This window comes from Pipra filicauda, unplaced genomic scaffold (assembly GCF_003945595.2).
Source record: "Pipra filicauda isolate LSUMZ 115617 unplaced genomic scaffold, ASM394559v2 scaffold7_size6619720_pilon, whole genome shotgun sequence".
Taxonomy (NCBI): Eukaryota; Metazoa; Chordata; class Aves; order Passeriformes; family Pipridae; genus Pipra; species Pipra filicauda.
This window is the reverse complement of record NW_024104976.1, coordinates 1,117,408-1,134,982: the sequence shown is the minus strand read 5'-3', so window position 1 is coordinate 1,134,982 and position 17,575 is coordinate 1,117,408. Positions and strand designations below refer to the sequence as shown.

The 17,575-nt window shown below is 41.9% G+C and overlaps 1 protein-coding gene across 1 annotated transcript in view; it reads left to right on the top strand.

Moving 5' to 3' along the window:
- Positions 1-1,532: 1,532 nt before the first annotated feature.
- TRPM7 (transient receptor potential cation channel subfamily M member 7) overlaps positions 1,533-17,575 on the top strand; it is a 54,209-nt gene continuing 38,166 nt past the window's right edge. Inside the window, exon 1 of the mRNA XM_027732005.2 lies at positions 1,533-1,949. Within this exon, the coding sequence (XP_027587806.1) occupies positions 1,947-1,949 (3 nt within the window). The 5' untranslated portion in view covers positions 1,533-1,946. The remainder of the gene's footprint in view (positions 1,950-17,575) is intronic.

Below are 17,575 nucleotides of genomic sequence, written 5' to 3'. Positions count from 1 at the left end.
GGAAAAGCCAAATTTTCCTATTCTATTAAAATTGGGAGTCCTAGGAACCTAATTTTCATATGTATGTAAAATAGCACGAATTTTTCAGAAGTTAAAACAAGCATTAGGAGCTCCCCTGCAGCTGAGGAACTCCCCCACAGCAACACCCTAATGTGAGCTGGATGCTGCAGGTGCTGGGTCTTCTCAAATTTGCACCTATTGTTTGCAGCAAAGGGGTCCTAGTACCAGAATTTAGAATTGGATCTTTTGTTTCTTGTTATCCACAGTTCTGTTTAAACTTTCAGCTGCCACTTCTGCTGCCATTTTTTTTTAAGCTTGGTTTGATTTTTGATCATCTCTGTCTAATAACTGGAGTGTGTCTAGTGAATTTGGTAGTATACCAACCCTCAGACTCTTAAGAAACTGTTTCTGTCATGCTGTGGCTCATCAGTTTTTGGCTGCATGAGCAGAACCCTGTTACCCTGTGATGCACAAGCCCATGGTTCAGGTGTGAGCACACACTGTCAGCTCAGCCCAACACTGTGGCAGTTAACGCTGGCATTTTGCAGCAAGGGGAGACAGATGATAATTGGTTCAACAACTCACAACAGCTGACAAATGATCAGGCCTGACAATGAAAAATCAAAGGTTTTAAATTAATTTGAATGTTTGGATGGAGTTTTTACATAATTACTGCTCTTGTATGGCTATGGCATTTTAAAAATGGTACCAGGACCTTTGAGCCAGATTTAACTCACTTTTCATTGAGGGAAACACTGAACTATTGAACTGCATATGTCTTAAATAAAAGTTAATGACAACATAATATTAGATACATATTTTAGATGCAAGATTTTTCTAGGACATCCTTAATTTTTTACATATAGGGAACACAAATAATTAGAGCCACAATTAATCTCTCTTCCCTTACAAATGCTGTTTACTGTAGCATAAAGTTTGTTTCAAAAGATATATAATGACACATGTAGTAGAAATTATTGTATGAGCTTTTTCGTTTGGAGATTGCATACTGGGACAAAAGAAGACAAGTTTCCTGCCCTGGGCAGTTCCTAATCTAAACTGGGAAGTGAGTTGATTGCAGTGGAAGGAATGCATCCACCTTTTTCCCTCCCAAACGAACTTTCCCTCAGTTTCGCACAGCGCGGTTACGGAGTTCGGGTACTGCCATGTGTAAGCGGGGCTGGTGAACGAATCTGAACTAATGCTGTTCCCTGCTCTGTAGCTCAAATTAGGAAAAACGCGGGTCATTTTCCGAAGGCAGCAGCCGGCGGGAACGTGCCCGGGCTGAGGTGACACCTCGATATCGGTAAGCGGAGTCCCGGTACCTGCCCTCGGGGCAGCCGCGCAGCCCGATGCGAGGCCCGTGTCTTTGCGGAGGTTGTGGGGTGTGGAGCCTCCACCTCTGACCCGCGCGTTCCCAGCCCGGAGGGTTCCTGTCCCGGGAAGGTCCGTTTTTAACATCTCCGCCGTTACCTCACCAGCACGGCCGCTGCCCACCGGCAGCCACTGCCACCTTTCCGAGGCACCTCGGGGCTCCCCTGCCGTGCGGAGGGGCCGAGACACCCGCGCCCCTCCCGCCCGGGCAGCACCGCCCCGGCCGCCCCCTCCTCCCCCGGGGGCGGTGCGCGCTGACGCGGCAGCGCCGCGGCTCCTCCACCGGCCGAGTCGCACAATTATGAGAAAGAGGCGCCGGGCCGAGACCGCCGCCAGCCCTGGGTCCCGGTGTGGAGCCGAACCAGCGCCGTCCTCCGCACCCCACGCCTCCCTTCGCCCCCCGTGCGCCGTCCTCGCCCGGCCGCTCCCCACCCAGCGCTCCGCTGCCGCCGAGCCCAGCCCCGATAGATGGAGACAGGCCCCGCCACCGCCGACGCCGAACCACGAGCAGGAGCTGCCCGGCGAGAGGAGAACCAGAGTCGGCGCCGAGACCCAGCCCGGCCCTGAGGAGAATGGTGAGGGTGTTCGGGTGCCGCGGCGGCGGGGCCGGAGCGCCCGGCGGGGCGGGGGAAGGGACGGGGCGACCGGCTCAGACCTGTCCCAGCCGGCTGCCGCGGGTCCCGGCCGCCCCGAGCCGCCTCCCCGCCCGGGGAGGAGGGAGCGGGGACACCCCCCGGGCCGTGCCCCCAGCCCGCGGGGGAGGCTCGGGCGCCGGGCGAGGCTCCCGCCGCCGCCCTCCCCGCCTCTGCCCCGGGGCAGCCGCGGGGCCGCGGCCGCTTCCCCGGGCACCCTCCGCGCCCCGGGCAGCGCCGGGTCCCGCGGCCGAGGGACCGCAGTGCCGGGGAACGGCAGCGCCCGGTTGGTGCTCCGGCCGAGCGCTGCCCTGCCCGGCATGACGGTTTGGTGTAACACCGGGGGTCACACGGTGCGCGGTGTGTTCTCCGGGCTGCAGCAGTTCTCCCCTTCTCATCTTTCCACCTAGTGAATGTTGTTTTTTTGTTTATGCGTGTTGTCATGTACGAGGGAGCATATAAACAGTTAGAAAGCGATGCATGAGCGTCTGTAAAGAAACACAGTTTTAATTCCAGCTCTTTCTTCTGGCTGCTGCTCAGTTCTTTATCCTTATAAGTTTATTCCTTAGTTGATATTTATAGAATCTAGAGTGATTCATCACATCGAGTGCTTTCAAATAATTTTGAAAATCTAAGTGTGGATTTCTACGGTCTGTTTGAACACCCGGTTAAGTGCTTTGTTTCATTTTAAATAAAGGTGTTTTATTTCACGGTATTTTGTTCTAGCCCACAAGGATTCAATGCCCGTCGGTTCTTCCATTTCTGAGTATGTCTGTGAACTGTGTGGAAATGTGGGTTGTCTTTTTCTAGAATCTGCAAATCCAGCACTCCCCTAGGAAGAAGCTGAAAATGCAGCCCTCTGTTCTGACTTGAAAGAGTGCTTGGCATCTCCCACTTGTGTGGTACTTGCTCTTCTCAACTGAAGTGATTTCGTGTTCGTTTTTTTTCTGTTTGTTTGTTTTTAGTTTTGGAGAGTGGAGTTTTTTGTTTGGTTTCATTTTTTAGTTTAGCTCTGGAGGGTTTTTTGGTGCTGACATAGCTTGGAAATGTACAAGTTGGTTTTAGCCATCATAGATTTGTAAACTCTAGGCTCAGCAGTTTTTCTGTCATTGTAACATTTTTGCAATGTTTTATATTTGCTGTGTATTTACTAAATATTTTGAAACCACTGTTTAACAGGTGTTTTGCCTGAGTTGAATATAGGACATTTTATGCAAGTTCATTTTGTTAAAAACTTCCCTACTACTCCATGACTATTTAGTAGCTTTGAATAATTTCTGGACAGTGTCCAACATTAAATCAGGAATTATTCTAAGGAGTGAAGTTGTTCCGTGTAGCAATTCCGGCTGTTCAGTCTTTTTTTTTAAATGTGTCTGTGTGGGTGAGATAAGTGTCTGCTAGATCATCCTTCATGCCTTCTGGTATGAGGCCATTCCTGACTTTGCTGTTTCAAGTGTGTGGGGGGAACCTTTCTGCATGTGGAGCTGTTTAGGCTGGATTTGGACTGTTTGTACCTTAGTTTCCTGATGTTGTACTTTGATTTTTTTTTTTATTTGCTTGCCATACAAAGGCACCTTGAAACATCACCTTGCATTTGACAGTCATCTCACGTTTAAGGATACTGTATCAGATCATCTACTGCCCCACATGGGTTATCTTGGAAAGAGTTACTCCATTGTGTTTTAAACGTTCCTTTCTTTTCTTATCCCTTGAGGCTCTGCCTAACTAGTCCTGCTGCATTACCATTTTGTCTTACCACATCAGTGCTGCTTTCTCTGCTCTGCTGGTGACAGACTACAGCATCCAAAGTCCTCTCTTTTCTCATAGTTGTCTTTGCCACATGCTGTGCTTCCTTTTCCTGGAAACTTTGGACCAACACCCTAACTTTTCATGCTTCTCCTTCATGTCACTTCATAAGGTGCATTTCTATTAACCATTCAGTCCTTGTGGATGGTCATGACAGATGAATATTTTCTAAACAAAACAATATTGTTTTGAACTTAAATAATAATACTGACGCACTAGAGTTTGGCCATATTGGTTTGCAATTTGGTGTCAGTAAGGTTGCAAATAAATCTTTAAGAGGACTTGTCAGAAACTGTGTGAAGGGAGATGCTTTTAAAGTCTAAATCAGTGTTCTTGATAGAATTTTGCATAGTAAGTTTATTTTCTTTTCCAGAAAACCCTGATTAGCCTAATTAGGAGTTTAATACATAACTATACTAGCAGTGACACCTCTACTAAACCTCTGGTGCTGCCAACATATTGTCTGAAATAAACCCAAATTTGAAGTTTCAGTCTTTAAAGACTCGAGAATGGATTTTTAAATGGTAGCTCATGCTTTGAAATACCAATTCAATTACGAAATCGTACTTCTCATGCCAATATACTTAGCCTGAAACATATATATTTGTCTTTTTTTAATTGATATTTATTTTTATTGGAATTCTCAATTTTCGTTCAGCAGTGTCTACTTTGGCTGCAATATTTGTGTGCCACGTTACTTTGCTGAAACAAGTAACATTAGCTCTGTTTCTTTGTCCCTCTTTTTTAAAGGCAAAAAGAGAATCAAAGTTTTGTTTTTAAGATGATGTTTCTTGTTTCTGTGAATAATTCCATCTTAGTGCATTTTAGCTTCAGTGGCTGAAATTTCGACAGTTGACTTTTCATCTGATAAACTATTGAATAATCTCACTCTCAGAGTATATTTAGATAAGATAGTTATAAGATTATTCAGGAAATGTCACTTTTTACCTCTGATACTGACAACTAGTTGTGGCCTCTGACAAATGAGTCTATGTGCTTCATTGGTTCTACAAAAAATTGTCCACTTGACCTGTGGTAAAACTTGAACATTTGTTGCACACTTTCTTTGTGTTCCCTGGCCTGAAACCTTTTTCCTTTGTTGTAGTCTCTGCAGACTTGTCATAATCCTTTATTTGACTTAATCCCATCACTTTTGCTCACATAATGAGAATGTAGAGGTGACGGTGTCATATTAATATATCATGATACAACCTGTACTGAAAATGATCTGCCTAATCCTTGGTTTCTGTTATTTTTATTATGGCAAGCTTGGCTTTTCCTTTGCTTAAGTTGTAGATGTTTTTGTATTTCAAGTAATAGAAAGCTCATCTAACAAAAGGAACAGAAAAAGTAAACCCCCAAAACCTTTGTATTGGCAAGCTTCACTCCCTGGCCTGGCTCAGCACGGGGTTAGCTTGGAACCCCTGCTGCTGTGCAGGAGGGGAGCTGGGATGTGCAGGAGGGGAGCTGGGATGTGCAGGAGGGGAGCTGGGATGTGCAGGAGGGGAGCTGGGATGTGCAGGAGGGGAGCTGGGATGTGCAGGAGGTGACTTGTCTGTTTGGCAGCAGCCCATCATTAAACAGTGTGGTTGAGCACACTGGACCTGCTGCTTCTGCCTGGGTGTCCCCACAGACCCGAGCAGGGCAGTGGTGTCTCCATCCCAGCTGCTCCACTGATGGAAGGAATGCTGTTTTCCCTTGAGGAGTGGTGAGTTCTTTTCAGCCTTTACACCTATATTTTGCTTAGCATGTAAAGTAGGTGTGAGCCATTTAAAAGCAGGGACATGAGCCACTTTCTTTTGCTACCAGGTTTGCTGGACCTACACTACAGCTGGAGTTTGTTTTCCCTCTCAGCTGCTCTAATTCTTGCAGGGAAGAAAGGACAATGCAGATTCTCTAATTGCTGTTAGGTGAGCAGAGATTTCTTACTCCCCTGTTCTTTCCCAGAAGGAAAGGCCAGTGAACTACTGATGGTATGATGAAACAGAAAAAACAAGAGAAACTGGGATAAATAACATTGTTATCCTTAACTGTATAGGATTTTTTTTTCCTTCCCAAAATTTGGGCAAAAAGTGTTCTGAACCTATTGAAAATAGGGGGAGAAAAATGACTGTATTGCTGATTGTGGTGTTGATAGTTCTGAAAAACTACCTTATGAAAGGACTAGAATATTGAACTATGGCAAATGGTTTGACAGCATGTGGTATAAGGATGTTATGGGATTAGTCTGTAAGATAAATGTAGTGGTTTATTGCCAAGGAGAATTTAAAGTATGGTACCAAACTTTATTGTACTGACAGTGCATTGAAACCTGGTTTGTAAGTTATGCATTTTTCTCCCCTTAACTAAAGATGAGGTGATGTTACTGAAGTGGTAGGCTTGAATTAAACCTTACTTATGGGAATTTCTGTGTGTGTTTGTTTTTTTGTTTGTTTGGTTGGTTTTTTTTTTTTAAATCCTGAAAGTTGCATCACAGTTATGAATTGTTCAATACTTATGTTATTAAGAGCAATATGTTTTTTCCTGAAGCCTCTTACTCACTCTAACTTGAACTGTTTCATACATTTTATGTTGTCACATTCTCTGAAATGTTTGCACGCTCTGTGTATATGGCAAACATGCAGTTGCTGAGTTAATATCCCAACCCATCTTTATTTAATTTGATTTCAGCTGAAGGAGGATGCCATATGATTTGTGAGCTGGCATATCTGTTGATTCTTCTACAGCTGCAAAATCAGAATTTTAGAGGGTGATTCAGTAGTTGAGTTGGTGCTCTGTTGTGTGTAGTTGGACAACCGATGTTTTCAGAAGATCCTCCAACTTCAGGAACATCTACTGTAGACCCTCTGTGAAGCTTTATTGGTACTTCATCTTCAACCTGTCTGTGGAGATCAGTGGTTTATATTCATATACAGTCCAACATGAAGTGCTTATTGTGTTCAAATGTGCATCATGTGTTCTGCAAAGAGCCAATACACGGTTTCAAAGAGTGTAGATGTGTGCTTATAGTTTGTCTGCATCTGAAAATTGTGCACATGTGAATCTTACCAATGTCTAAACTTCCTGCTAGTGCTTGTACCAGCAAGAATTTGGTGAGGCTTGTTTCTGAATTGCAGAGCACTGGAACTCTTTTAAGGTCTGTGGCAGACTGGTCAAGCTTTTTGCTTCCTAGTCATGGATCCCAGAGCCTGGTCCGGATGACTCCTGGTGCTGTTGGATTCTGTATTTAATTGTTTACTGCTAATCAAAGCAGACTTAAAAAAAAAAAAAGAGAGAGAAGCTGCAGATTCTGAGAATTGGCATATTTCTCTTAAGTTCTGATTTGCTGATTTTTATCTTTTCTTTTTATTCTTTGCTGGCAACTTTTTGGATGATTACTGCAGTATATTTCTGCTGTGTTACACTAAAGCATTCTTGCTTAAGAATACTTTCTCAGTTACAGCTCTGAATTAGTTTAATCTAGGTGTTCAGTCTTTTACCGTAAATCTGTAATCCTCAAAGCCTGGGAAAGTGTCTGTTACAGCTCAGTCAGTCTTAGCACAATGGTTTTTGTAACTGAATACCAGATTCTGTTCCATGCTTTGTTCCCACTTACCTCTGCCCAAAGCAGTACTTATTTTCTTTATCTTATCTACTTGATTCTTGTCACCTCTGCTAAGAGTTTTTGCTTTGTAGTCCCCTGACTTGTGCTGGGTGGAATTTGGCAAGGTGTCCCTGGCTGATGGTTTTTACCCAAATGTCTGCTAATTTTTTTTCTAACGCCGCAAAGTTTTTGTGAAATGTGGACTTAAAAAACTTGGCTCTTAAAATTTAATTTTAATAAATAAATGTACATTTTTGCCTTCTGCAAATTAATTTCTAGGCGCTTTGTTAGCAAAACTGTGTTTCACAAGCATTTACTGCTTAAAAATTTCTAGACTTTGGGCACTCTTAGAGCTAGTATAATTTAGCAGCACAGTTCTTCCCATTGTTACTCTATTGACAATATATTTCCTGGCTGACCTGGAGTGCTTGAGATGTGGCTGTGTGTATTGCAGGGTAATAATCTCAGATTATGGGTTGTTGTTCAAGCCCTTTGCTACTTGTTCCCACATCTGCCAAAACCCTTCTTAAAGGTGTAATCCAGTCTAAACTCATCTAAACTCTGGCTGTCACCCTTTCACTTGTCCCTTTATGCTTCTTCCTGTGCTCAGCCACTATTTTGGGGATCTGAACTGAATGAACTTCTGATCACCTTCTTTTTTTTCCTGGATTATTCTGTCAGTCGTTCCCCTGAATCGGCTTTCTGTGTGACTGCATAAATGCCAGTGCTGGTATGAGTTAGGTTGGGATCATGTGCAGAGGCTTAGGAAAATGGGATTGTGGCACCCCAAACTTGCCACAAGCTGTGAAGCTGGATTGGAAGCTTGCTCTGCAGTGCCTGAGAGTTGATTTGTGCCATTGTATTAGTGTTTGGTTACTCTGTGAGTAAGTGTTGTGTTTGGTGTACATGAATGTTTTCTGTGTTGTGCACAGGCATGGATGGAGCTGTGCCATCACGAGTCAGGTTCTGTAGCCTCTTTGAAGTATAAACCAAATGGCATTGTAGGCCTTGCCTAATTGTACTGCAGGCACGTAGGAGCTATTCTTGAGTACTCTTGTACCTAAATTCTTGTTTACAGAGGATGTTTTTCTGACTTGCTTCTCTGAATGTATGCTAACAGATGCAAGATCACTTCCTTTTACCAGATGTGCTGTGCTCCAGTCTGTCTTTGTGAAGCTGGTCTTGTGAGCTGCATCAAGATGAGTTTGACCCCTTCCATCAAGTTTTTTTTGTTAGCAAATGATTCACTGCTGGTAACTTGTCTTGCATAACAAAATCTTGCTCAGTTTTTTTTCTCTGTGTTCTTAACTTGCTGCTTATTTGCTTTTTAGTGGTATTCCCATTCCTGTTTAACTTTCTCAGGAAGCTGAACCTGTTTCTTTGGGGTAGGAGAGACCAAAGCTGCATTCTGCTAATGAGCCTGCCAGAGCTCAGCACAGCAGCCGTGTGGACAAGGTTCAAAGGCGGTCATGCTGATGTGCAACGTCGTTAAAATTGCACGTAGATTGGCTTTGTGTAGGGAGCTTAATGCAGCATTCTAGTTTGTGGCTAGAGCCAGCCTGAAAAAGCTGTTTGCTTTCCAAGCCTGTCTCTGTGGCTGCTGCGGTCACACAAGTCTTTAGTCAGGCATAACTTCAGTCACCTGGATAGGTTAAATTATGCATGTGCTTAAGTGACACATGATTGGAGCCTAAAAATACCAGTTGTGTAATTACAGAACTGTTAATCAACTTTCTCTTCAATTATAAAAATCAGTTAATCTACAAGAGTAGGTGCAGTTAATGATGTTTTAAATGTCAGTCTTACCAGTTTCTCGTGCGTTCCCAGGCTGCAGTGTTTTCTGTAGTTTGCAGAATTCTGTTAAACAGCAAATTTAATAAAACTTCAGCTGAAGAGTACATGACTGGGTGGTCTTCTGGCCACAAAGTTTGAGAGAGGTTGATCTTGAAGGAATTCCTGCTCATAGTAGTAATCTTGCACTGGGGAAAGAGTGATGAATCACTGATCCCATAGCTGACATCCTACACAACCTTCTAGGAGCTTAACATCATCTGGTGTGGCAATGCCTCTGGATGCAGAACTAGTTGGAAGAGCCTCTCTCCTCCTCATTTCACAAACTCTAGTTTACTGACTCTGTAACTGCTGCTGAAGATGTTCATGGGGTTATGCTGCAGGCTGGCCCATGTGGAGTTTGGGATGGACATACGCCTCTTAAACTGGCATCAAACTGGCTTTGCAGCCAGAGGCATTGAAAAGCAGAAATATCTCCTTAACTAACCTTTGTCCTTTTAATTTGTGCCAGCTTCAGAAATACTCTTGATGAGGATTTATGCCTTTGCCTCATTAAGCAATTGGTCTGTCTTAGTCTTGGTTTCTTTTATAAAAATCTTATGCAGAAAAATCCCTTTTTAATTTTCAGCTGTAGAAAACCCGTGGTTTCTATGCAGGCAGTTTTTCTCCATAAATCTTACAGCTTTATGTGCAACTCGGGGACTCTTCACTGTTAAGTTCTCTGTAACTGTTTCGGATGCATTAGTGAAACAATGTGGCCTTTTTATGTTACTTATATAGGGAAAGAGGGCGGAAAACACTCATCATCCTTGTCCTGGTTTGGGCTGCCGGTTCGTGTTACAGGTGAAGATTCTGTGGTGATGAAGGCTGCTAACAAACAGGTCATTCACTGTGTGAATGGGTCATCTGGTTGTGCTTGGTGTTTTGTAGCCCACAAGAGAAATATTTGGTACCTGTATAATCATAGGACTTTTCTGGACAATATGATGCAATAAGCTTTGGGCTGTGCTTTCTTCCTGGTGTAGAAAATCTACCATCAGAAAAATCTCATCTTCAGGTTGTAGAAAAATGTTTTCTGGTCACACATATGTAGGCAATCTGCAGAATACAGGTGGGCTTCACAGAGAGGGGGAGGATTATTCACAAAAGCTAATTAGGCAGCAAGTCCCCAGGCTTGCTCAGAGGAGGTGGAGGGGGATTCAGAGCAGCTCTTTTCTCTTCTCTCTGCAAAGAGGATGTAGAAAAATTAGCACTGCTGAGATAAGGTTAGTCTTTTTGACTATCCTCTTGGGTGTCATTACTGAATTTTTCAGGTCTTTTCCAACAAATGTAAAGATCTTGCATGTAGGACAAGAAAAATCCTTTGTAATTAATGTATTAGGACTTGGATTTTAATTATACCGTGAATTAGAAAAAGTCTTCAATGCCAGATGAGAATGGATGTTACTCTCAAATACAGGGTATCTGCTCACCTAAAATGTGACCTTAGGCAACACGTTCCTGCTTCACTGGCAGCTCTCTGAGGAATAAAGAAATACAGTCTTAGCTTCCTTTCCTTCCTGAACATCAGGATACATGTGCTTAAAAAAAAAATCTCTTGTTGTGACAGATCTGTAGTCCTTTCCTGGATGCCTGTAGTCGGTGTGCTTTTGGGGATTATTTTGATGTACCTTGACAGTATGCTTGGATCAGCTCAGCTGTTTTGCCAACCCACTGTATTTCTGCTACCAAAGGGGATGTCCTACTTCCCTTGTTCCCACTCTGATCATGGCCACGTGATCCTTTCTTGTGCCTTGGTTTTCTGCCCAGTTTGCATCTGAATGTGTTTGTTCTAACATCGAATCTACCTGTGTTTTTAGGGATCCCAATCAACCCCAAAGGGCGAGTGCACAACTGCTGGTGGGAGGGAAGTAGCAGGAGAATGAGTGGGAGGGCAGAGTAGCTCAGGAGGGCACTTGATCTGCTTTTCTTCTCTGACTGCACCCTCACTTTATAATTTGAAGAATTGCATCTGTTAAAGCAAATATTTCCCCTGTGTTCCTTGGCTTTGCCAGGATCTCCACCTCCTTTACTGGTGTCTTTTGTTTCTCTAGAGTGATTGTCTTCACTCCTTTCCCAGTAGGCCAGGGAGGAGTCCATCCCAGGTATAAGTCCAGCGCAGCTTAGAGAGGCCTTTGTGCCACGTACTGGCCTTTGTGCCACGTACCACTCAGCAGGGGTGAGTTTTACTGGAATTGAGTATGCTGGAAGAAATTATCATAAATAGAAAACATTTTCCAAGTGCAAGTTGTGCTGTGGTCTCTCAGTATCATTTAATTAGTTGTTTCCCTCAACCTGCAAAAAAGCCCAAACAACCCAAAAAAACAAAAAAAGGTTAGTTTATTTCTAAAAATAGTATATTTAGTTTCTGAGTAATTATTTAAATATGTAGTATTTAATGTAGGTGTGCCTCTAAAAGCATCAATAGCTCAAATAACTGTTTGTTCCCCTCAAAAAACGAGAGTGGAAATTCTTAAAAGTGCCTAAATAAACATTATATATTATTTGAGACAGTAATTAGCTGCTTTCACCTTTACCTTAATAAAGACCCAGTTAAGTTTCTTCTTTGCATTTTTCTAGAGTAAACAGAAACTACTTGAATAGTTTTAGTGGGGAACTTTATCTTCTGATAAGAGTGTAGGTACATGGATGTCTCTAGAATGCTGTCAGGCTACTTATGCCCTGAGATGAGGGCTGTAGTCTGTGCAGTCCTGAGCAGCTGAGGGCCTTGCTGTGACAGGAGAGCTGGTTCTTTGTCTTGACAAGCAGTGCAAGTGTAACTGAATCCAGTAGCTCTTTGTTAGTGAGCTGGATTTAAAAATGCTTGAGTCTATGTAATTCTACAGCAGGTGAGCTATAGCAAATTCTTGTTTTGGCTTGCTTTTATCTCAGCTCATCCTACTTTCTCCATCGCATTCTAATCTCCCAAGAACTCTGACTAAAATGTTTGCTTCCCCTACTGTAGCTGGCAACTACTGACACACTGGTGTGCACAGGCAGGGACAACATAGAGAAGAGGAGTTAATGTGATGTACCCCATCACACCTTCACAGTCCTGCCCATGGGTGGTGCCCATATTTCCCTTAGCAAGGATGTGAAGGCAGTCAGGGCTTGTATAACTGACGTCGGTCTCCTTCAGACATCAGCTCTGTTCCTGATAGTTTAATACTAGCCTGAAACCAGTCTAAGACTTATTTTCTTCTGAGTTGAATTGCATAACTTCTACAAAATTATTTTCTTAATAATACTCACTGCTAAAGTGAACAAAATTCCAGATCTGTTTCGTATGGGTCTTTGGCTGTGTGTTTACTGACAGACCTCTTTCCTAGTGTCGGTGGTTTTGATTATAACAATGAATTTGTTTTTCCTGATGCTGTGTCTAAAGATAAGTTATGTAAAATGTCCTCATCCTTAACAGTGGTCTGGTGCTGTCACCTATTTCATGTGCCCACTAGTATCTTCTCTTGCTCTTCCTATTCAGAGAAATATTACTGATCTATGATAATTAACGTGGGCATAAGGCTTACAGGTTTATAATTTTTTGGGGGTTTTGTTTTAAATATATATATTCAGAGGGTTGTTTGAGGCCAGCTATGTCAAAAATTCCTTAGTGATAACAAGTTTCCATTGCTCTAGTGAGTTAATAATAGCCTACTTAAGTCAGCAGGCACCGAAATCTTTTCTGTGATGATAGAGAAGTGTATTTCTTTGTACGACATGAAAAATAAGTCAGATCTGTAAACTGAACAGACTAAGAAAGTGGTAGAGCAAGATAAACAGCATCCACCCTTTCAGTTCATTTCTATAGTTGTAATGTGCTTCAGCACCTAGTGCATTAATCAGATATTCATGCACTTCATGAACCAGAAAGGGAGGACCTTCCTTAAATCTGCAGTTCAAATACTGCTGAAATGCATCCTTTGCATCAGGGGAAGGAGTGTGCAGCCTGTTTGCTGCCTATGAATAGTGGCTGCCAGAGCTGGGCTTTCTTCATCTGTGAACAAATCAGAAGCAGATCAAGAGCAGGATTAATTATTTGACTGGTCCATGAGCCTTTTCCTGCTACTGTATTTCTGGAGGTGGCCACCACTAATTTCTGTCTTGCATCTAAGACTTCTGTTCCCTGTGTGATGGGGAAGGAACTGGAGGTTGCTTGAGGAGGACAGCCACGAGATTCAGGCTGTGTGAGTTGTTTTACCTCCAAAAGCTTGCCCCAAGCCTCATTTCCAAAAATAACCCCAGAGTTTATAGTATTGTCTGTTTGTACAGCCTCTCTGGCACGTGCAAGGTAAGCCCTGCACTTGCCAGAAATGTGAGGTATGAACCAAACTAATACTTTCATGTGGAGTAAATCTGATGAGCCAGGAAGTGCAGAGGCTTCAGCAGCCAGCACAGTGTGTCCCCTGGGTCCCTGTGGAAAGGACCAGGGAGAGTGGCCATCCTTCATACCCACAGAAATGCTCTGACCAACTTAAAAAGGCTTGGCATCGTTCTGTGCATGCTGGTGAGTAGGAATGCTGACTGTACCTTCCTGCTGGGCTTATTTAGGAGTGTGTGTAGGCTTGCAATCTGCATCAATGGAACATCAGAACGATTGCAGGCTGCAGCTAAATCGTTGGTGCTGAGAGAGGTGAGGAGGATGCAGACTATACAATTGTATCACTGTAGATAAGGAAAAGTAGGCTGTGTGTTTAAAAATGTGAGAGATTTGGGGTTGGTTTATATGGGTCATGAAACATAACTAAAAATGGATTTTAAATGAGGAAACCTATCAGAAAGAAGAGGGCACTGTATGACAGGCTTGACAACATTCCTATGTACTTTTGCCATGTTTTGTTTTTTTTTCCCAGTTTTTTAATATCATTTGAACAAAGTGGATATTAACAGGTAAAGCAGAGGTAACAAAAAAACTAAATCTGTATTTTCCTTGCTCTTACTACCACATGCTCCCTTTCTGTTCTTTTCTTTCATCCATTGTTGTAAATTTTAGGAAGTAATGAATTATTTTCATCTCCTTTGAAAGCTCAGTGGTTTATTGCTTCTAGGTCATAACTTTGGTATATGTTTTGAAATACTTTTTGGTCTGTGAGCTCACAGGAAGTAATTTATAGAGTCTTTAGCAGGGCTAAAATTTTTTAGCTTGGTATTTCATTAATTGGGAGGATTGCAAACATAAACTCTTTTAAAATTAATTTACTTACTCCAATGTACAGCAATGAAACTGGTTTACCGTCTGCTGTGTTTTCCTTTTCCTGCCAAAATTCCAAATTCTGTCCATGAAAGTTGTTGGGAAATAAAAATCAAATACATTTCTCTCTCTGCTGCCCCTCGGCTTCTCTGAAGGCGTATTCAGGAGCAGCAGTGCCATCTGCTCTGCTGACAGTCTCAGGGAGTCTCTGATTTTGGCAAGTTTAATTACCGTATCTGTTATAATTGGACATTTAACTCTGAAGGTGTTTATTGTTATATCAGCTGAGAAAAAGCGAGTTCAAAATTCCACCAGTGTGTGCGTGTCTTCTGAAATCAGCTGATGGTTTATTCTCTTGTAACCTGAACTATCTCTTACTTTACAATCAGCTATGAAATATTTTCAAGGTAAATTTGAATATTTCTGTTATGCCCTGTGTGGATGGTGTATTTTTCTCATTTTAAGATTCAATAGTTTCTAAAGAAGAGGAGCAATTTTATGGCTGGTCTAACTGTGGAACAGCATGTACCTTCACCTGTTAAATGAATGTATTTAAAAATGTGCTGCATTTACTCTGAATTTCTCACTGAAAGACCTGTATTGCAGTTAGAAGATAACTTTCCCAATAATATGGGTAAAGTGAATTGAGATTGAATGTAATAAAAATATTCCACAAATATTAGGTCTGTGGGTTTTTTCTAGTGTGTCAGAGTTAAAAGTAATGATTTCATAATGCCAAATTCTGTACATCAATTTAGGGTATTCTGAATTAAATGGATCTGCAAAAAGAATCCTAAACTACTGAATTATATGCTTTGTAATTATACGGTGAAATAATTCTCGCAGAATCAGCCTGTTCTTCAAATAGCAGGTTGGAATAATTTTCATGAAGTTTAAGAGAACTGTAAAAATCCCTTTTGACAAATCCCGGTTACTCTTTGCATCCAGAACTGCACGAGGGTTCGGCGAGTTCTGTGGTGGCTTTTTTACGTCAGAGAAGAACTTGATGAAACAATAGCTACTCTGTTAGAGACCTGGATTGCTGTGAAATCTGTTCAGAGCAAATCTCCTGAACTGTTTAATAAAGAATAGGATTGTTGAAGGTTTGTTTTTGGCACCAGGGGAGCCATTGAGAGGAAGATTCCTATCATTGCTTGCCGCTCATTTGAGGTTTGCTTCCCGTGAGCAGGAGAATTGACAGAAGGCTTTCTCTGACTGCCCTTTTTCCTTCCCTGCTTCAACAGTTTTTTATTTAAATAAAACTAGGACTTTTTTTGCTGTCAAGCAGTGTATTTTCAGGGCTGTGGCAATATTTTCACTAGAGAAGTCTTTCAATCCAGAAAATTGGAGCTGTTTGGTTTCTTATGGGTCAAGTGAAGCTGAGTGAGCTGCTCTGCTCAGAACAGGATCTTCAACATAGCAGAGACACCTTTTCATGCATGATGGGTCTGTCTGAGTTGGTGACATTCTGTGACAAGAGATGCCCCAATGCATTTGGGAAAAAGAGATAAATGAACCAATTTTTTCTTGTAGATGAGGCAAGTAGTTGTTTCAGAATAATAATGAAGTAGTCCTGATGGAGGCAACAGGTAAAATATCCTTGCACAAATATTTTCATTTGTGCTGGATTAAACAACAATTAAGATTAAAGCACAGTCCTTCTCATTTAGACTGACATTCTTCACAGGGATACATTAAAGCACTGTATAAATATCTTTTGGCATTGTGGCAATATTTGAACCTATTTGTCTTTCTAGTACTGCACGTATCCATACTTTTTGTAGAAGTTAGTACAAAAAATTGATGAGATTGACTTGTAATGTACTTACTGATTGAGGAATGAATTCTGTAGGTGTTTTGTGCATTCTGTGGACATACAACACTGTTGTTCTTCGTCAGAGAGTCTTTTAAATATAGTTCGTAATACTAGCTGGCTAAATGCCTTGTTTCCCCCCCCCCCTTTTAAAAAACAAAAGAAAACAAAAAAACCCAAACAGAAATTATAGAAATATGTAATTCTAAATTGAAGGGAAAGCAAGTAAATTAAACGCCTGGGGTTTGCTGGAACCAAGAGTTTAAAACAAACATTAGCAAATACATGGCATCAAACTACCTAACTTTTTCTTTTTTCTTCCCATCTGCTTATTTACTTAAAGCTAGCTGAAGTTTTGAAGACTTTACTCAAATGATAAATGTTTCCTTGAGGAACTAAGTTTTGTGCTCTGCTAGTTTCTTAATACAAAATTGGAAGAATTTTCTTTGATAGAGAGAATAACTGTCTTTTAGATAACTCTCCAGCCCATACACAATGGCTTAGTTACTCAGCTCATCCTGTGATGCACATTTTCAGTATCATTCAGTTAATTTGTGCTAAGAACAAGTCCAGGTGCTTTGCCTGGAGTGTGGTGCTCAGTGCCTTAAAGGTTTGAAGTGCCTGCTGGAAATCTTTGCAGTGAGAAGTAGCATGCATTTTATTTATGGCGCCTCTTCCCACAGGAAGCTTTATGAATTCTAAACTCCTTAATATGTGTTAACTTAACTGGATGTTGTATTTATCATGGTTGCTTGGCTTTATTTGGTTTTATTCAATGTATCGAGCATGAAAGTGTGAGGCTTTATGAGGTTTGTCTGGAATTTCTGCCTTTCAGCTATAGCTGCAGGAGCCCAGTGCTTGGCCAGGGGTTAGTTGTCTGGGCAGGGATCACAGGTCAGTCCCATGGTGTAGCACGTGTTTGGCTGATGGAGGGAGTTTCTCAGATAAGAGATCCTCTGGTAAATCACGAAAAGAGTGTGTGCAGCATGTATAGTTATATAAGAAGCAGTAACTTCGAGTTGGAACACTGTCAGTGGACATTTCCTTGACTAGACAAGCTAAAGGACACTCTTAGTACAGAATGTCTCTTAGAAATGTTTTGAAATTCATCTTGTTGGCTGTGACCTAGACAGATAGGACTCCTCTGCAGCCATGCTAGCACAGCTATTCCTGCTGCAGAGTTTTCACTGTGTCTTCTTGTCTTCAGGCTTGCTGAAACCTTCCATGTATTTTCTTTTGTTCAGATGGAAAATAAACTTTTTGGAAAATTCGAGGCTATGGGGAAAGAATATAGAGTCTGTATTGATTTTTACGTAAAGGACAAATAAAATTGGAAGATCTATTCCTTT